The sequence below is a fragment of the Merops nubicus genome, unplaced genomic scaffold, assembly GCF_000691845.1.
Source record: "Merops nubicus isolate BGI_N331 unplaced genomic scaffold, ASM69184v1 scaffold3912, whole genome shotgun sequence".
Taxonomy (NCBI): domain Eukaryota; kingdom Metazoa; phylum Chordata; class Aves; order Coraciiformes; family Meropidae; genus Merops; species Merops nubicus.
In genome coordinates this window covers 1-2,670 of record NW_008591389.1, presented here as the reverse complement: position 1 = coordinate 2,670, position 2,670 = coordinate 1, and the positions used below count along the sequence as shown (strand labels likewise).

The 2,670-nt window shown below is 47.0% G+C and overlaps 1 protein-coding gene across 1 annotated transcript; it reads left to right on the top strand.

The window, feature by feature from the left end:
* Positions 1-796: 796 nt before the first annotated feature.
* On the top strand, positions 797-1,664 carry LOC103782458 (G-protein coupled receptor 39-like; the record flags this gene model as incomplete). Its single annotated transcript, XM_008950228.1, has 1 exon — positions 797-1,664. A coding segment is annotated over exon 1 (868 nt), but the record flags the coding sequence as incomplete, so codon positions are not given.
* Between the last annotated feature and the right edge of the window lie 1,006 nt (positions 1,665-2,670).

Genomic DNA, 2,670 nt, shown 5'->3' with positions numbered 1-2,670 from the left:
TGATGTAAATCAGTCTGTGGCTGCACAAGCCACATAAGAAACACCATTGCAGCAGATGCGGAGGGCTTCATTAAAGGAGAAGTAAAGTAGTGAAGCATATTGGCATTACTGTGTGCAGGAGTAAAGTCTGAAGCCCAGTTAATGTTAAACTCATGAGTAGATACTTTCTCTTCAGCGCATGTTCACACATTCAGCCTGACCTCACCCACCCAAGAGCTTTAGGAGAAACATCTCCTTTTGTCCCTGAGAAGGAGCTCCTATTACAGGAAGTGAATTTCAAGACATGGGTGGCTTGCTTTTTTTTTTATTTTATTTTTTTATTTGTTAAACCTGCTTTGCTGCCAGTGCCGAGGGCACCCAAGATTTAGGTTAATGGTTAACAGAGCAGCTATAACCACACAGAAACACTCGACTTCCTTCTGCTGGGGCTGGGACAGAAGCTGCCTTTGCTTGCAGAGGGAGAGGTAGGCGTTGGCAGAAGAGCAGTTCACACTGCAAAGGGCTGGAGAACATCACTTGGTAGAGAAAGGAGAAAAATCCAAAACACAGCAAGAGGTGTATGCCATAAAGATAGGTAAGAGCTGAAGTACTTTCCTTCTTGGCTTACTGATTTAGTGGCTGTTGCTGACAAAGCCCTCAGGTGTGGTTAGTTGAGAGGAGTTCGTTGTGCCTGACTGCTCTGACCTGTCCATCTCCGTGAGAAGGCAAAGAGAGGAAGGACCTATTTGCTGTGAATTTGAATATTAGAGAGGGCAGGAAGGCTCTTCCTCCCTCCTCCTCTCCTCAGGGGTTGCTCATGGCAGGACAGACATCCCCTTCAGACTGTTCTCATCTCATTGACCACAGCCACGTCCCTGAGTTTGAGGTGTCTCTTTGGATCAAGGTCACCTTGGCCTCAGTGTATATCTGCATCTTTGTCGCGGGCATCTTGGGCAACAGCATCACCATCAAGGCCACCAGGATCTTGCAAAAGAAAGGCTACCTGCAGAAGGAGGTCACAGACCACATGGTAAGCCTGGCCTGCTCTGACCTGCTGGTCATCCTGCTGGGCATGCCCATGGAGTTCTTCAGTGCCATCTGGAGTCCCTTTTCCACCCCCAATGGCAACATGGCTTGCAAACTCTACTACTTCCTCTTTGAAGCCTGCAGTTATGCTACTGTGCTGCACGTTGCCACTCTCAGCTTTGAGAGGTATGTGGCTATCTGCCACCCCTTCAAGTTCAAGGCTATCTCTGGACCCCGCACTGTGAAGCTGCTCATTGCCTTTGTCTGGGGGACATCTGTCATCGTGGCTCTGCCCTTGCTCTTTGCCATGGGCACAGAATATCCCTTGGAAACTATTGAGGGCTACCAAGGTACAACTGCCTGTGTTAAGCCTATGCCCAGGCACCACATCCCTGAGCTGAAGCACAATGCAACCATCTGTACCAACCTCTCCTCCAAGTTGACTGTCTTTCAGGCCAGCATCTTCAGCGCCTTTGCTGTGTACATCATAGTGCTGGGATCTGTCACCTTCATGTGCCGCAGCATGATGAAAACCCTCATGATCAACAAGGAAGGAACTGTGACAGTGAAGGGTAGACTTAAACACCAGGAGCAGTACCTGAGAAAAAGTGAGAGCTCAGAGGGCAAGAGCTCCAGGAGACAGATCATTTTATTCCTGGGTAAGAGCCCTATCCTTCCCTGCCCCTTTTCCATATGAGAAGGAAACCCAGAAGTCTCCACTTTATCTTACCAAATTCCCCCAAAATGGGGGATGTATGGTTTGAAATTGGTGCAAAATGTGGGAGAGGCACACTTTTGTTTGTGGTGATATATTTTAAGAAACCAAATTTCCCTGCATGTTTTTGACTCATGCTTTTTGTTAGAACAGATGGGAGGGAAGAAGAAGGAAAAATTTATTTACAGTCTGATATTTATCTTGTTTTATTATCCTGTCTGCCTACGTGCAGTAATATGGGTGACAGGGTGTTGCTGCTTGACCTTTGGGGCAGCAACAAGCTACAGTTGCCTGGATATAAAGTATTTCTACTTTCATGTTTCCCCATTAAATTACAAATATGTGCCTCTCTGGTCAGGCCCTCGATGCGAGGGAAGACTGTCATGCAGCAAGCGAAGCTCGTCCCAGGCCAGAGGCAGGGCCCTGTTGATGTGGGGTGCTCCCTGGGGGGGGCTTGCCTGGCCGCAGCAGCTGTGGCTGTGTCACATCTGAGCATTAAGGAAGCTGGGCCCGAGAAGTCTGGGAAATTGCTGTTGCCCTCTTTGAATTTTTTTTCCTGGTTTTATTTGGAGGCCTATAACCTTGGAATTATGTTTGATTCTGATCTCTCTTGCCACATTTGTCAGACAAAACCTAATCAAGCTGTCATTTCACCAGCTTGGAATCTTTCTGAGCTGTGATCCATGTAGTCTGCACGTTTGTTGATGCTGTTAGAGGCATCCTTAATCATGCCCTGGCTGCATTACTGCTAGTTCTTGTTCTGTTGGGTTGCTTAAAATGATAGTGGATATAATAAATGAACCATCTAGACTGTGCATGCACAGTAGACCTAGTATTTCTGTGTTGGTTTTTGATGCTCCACTTGATATTGCAGAGGGTGAAGTGAAACTCGTGGGTCTGCCCACTTCTAGACCTTTAAGCAGGTTAGTTTTTTGTTTGTTTTTTTTTTT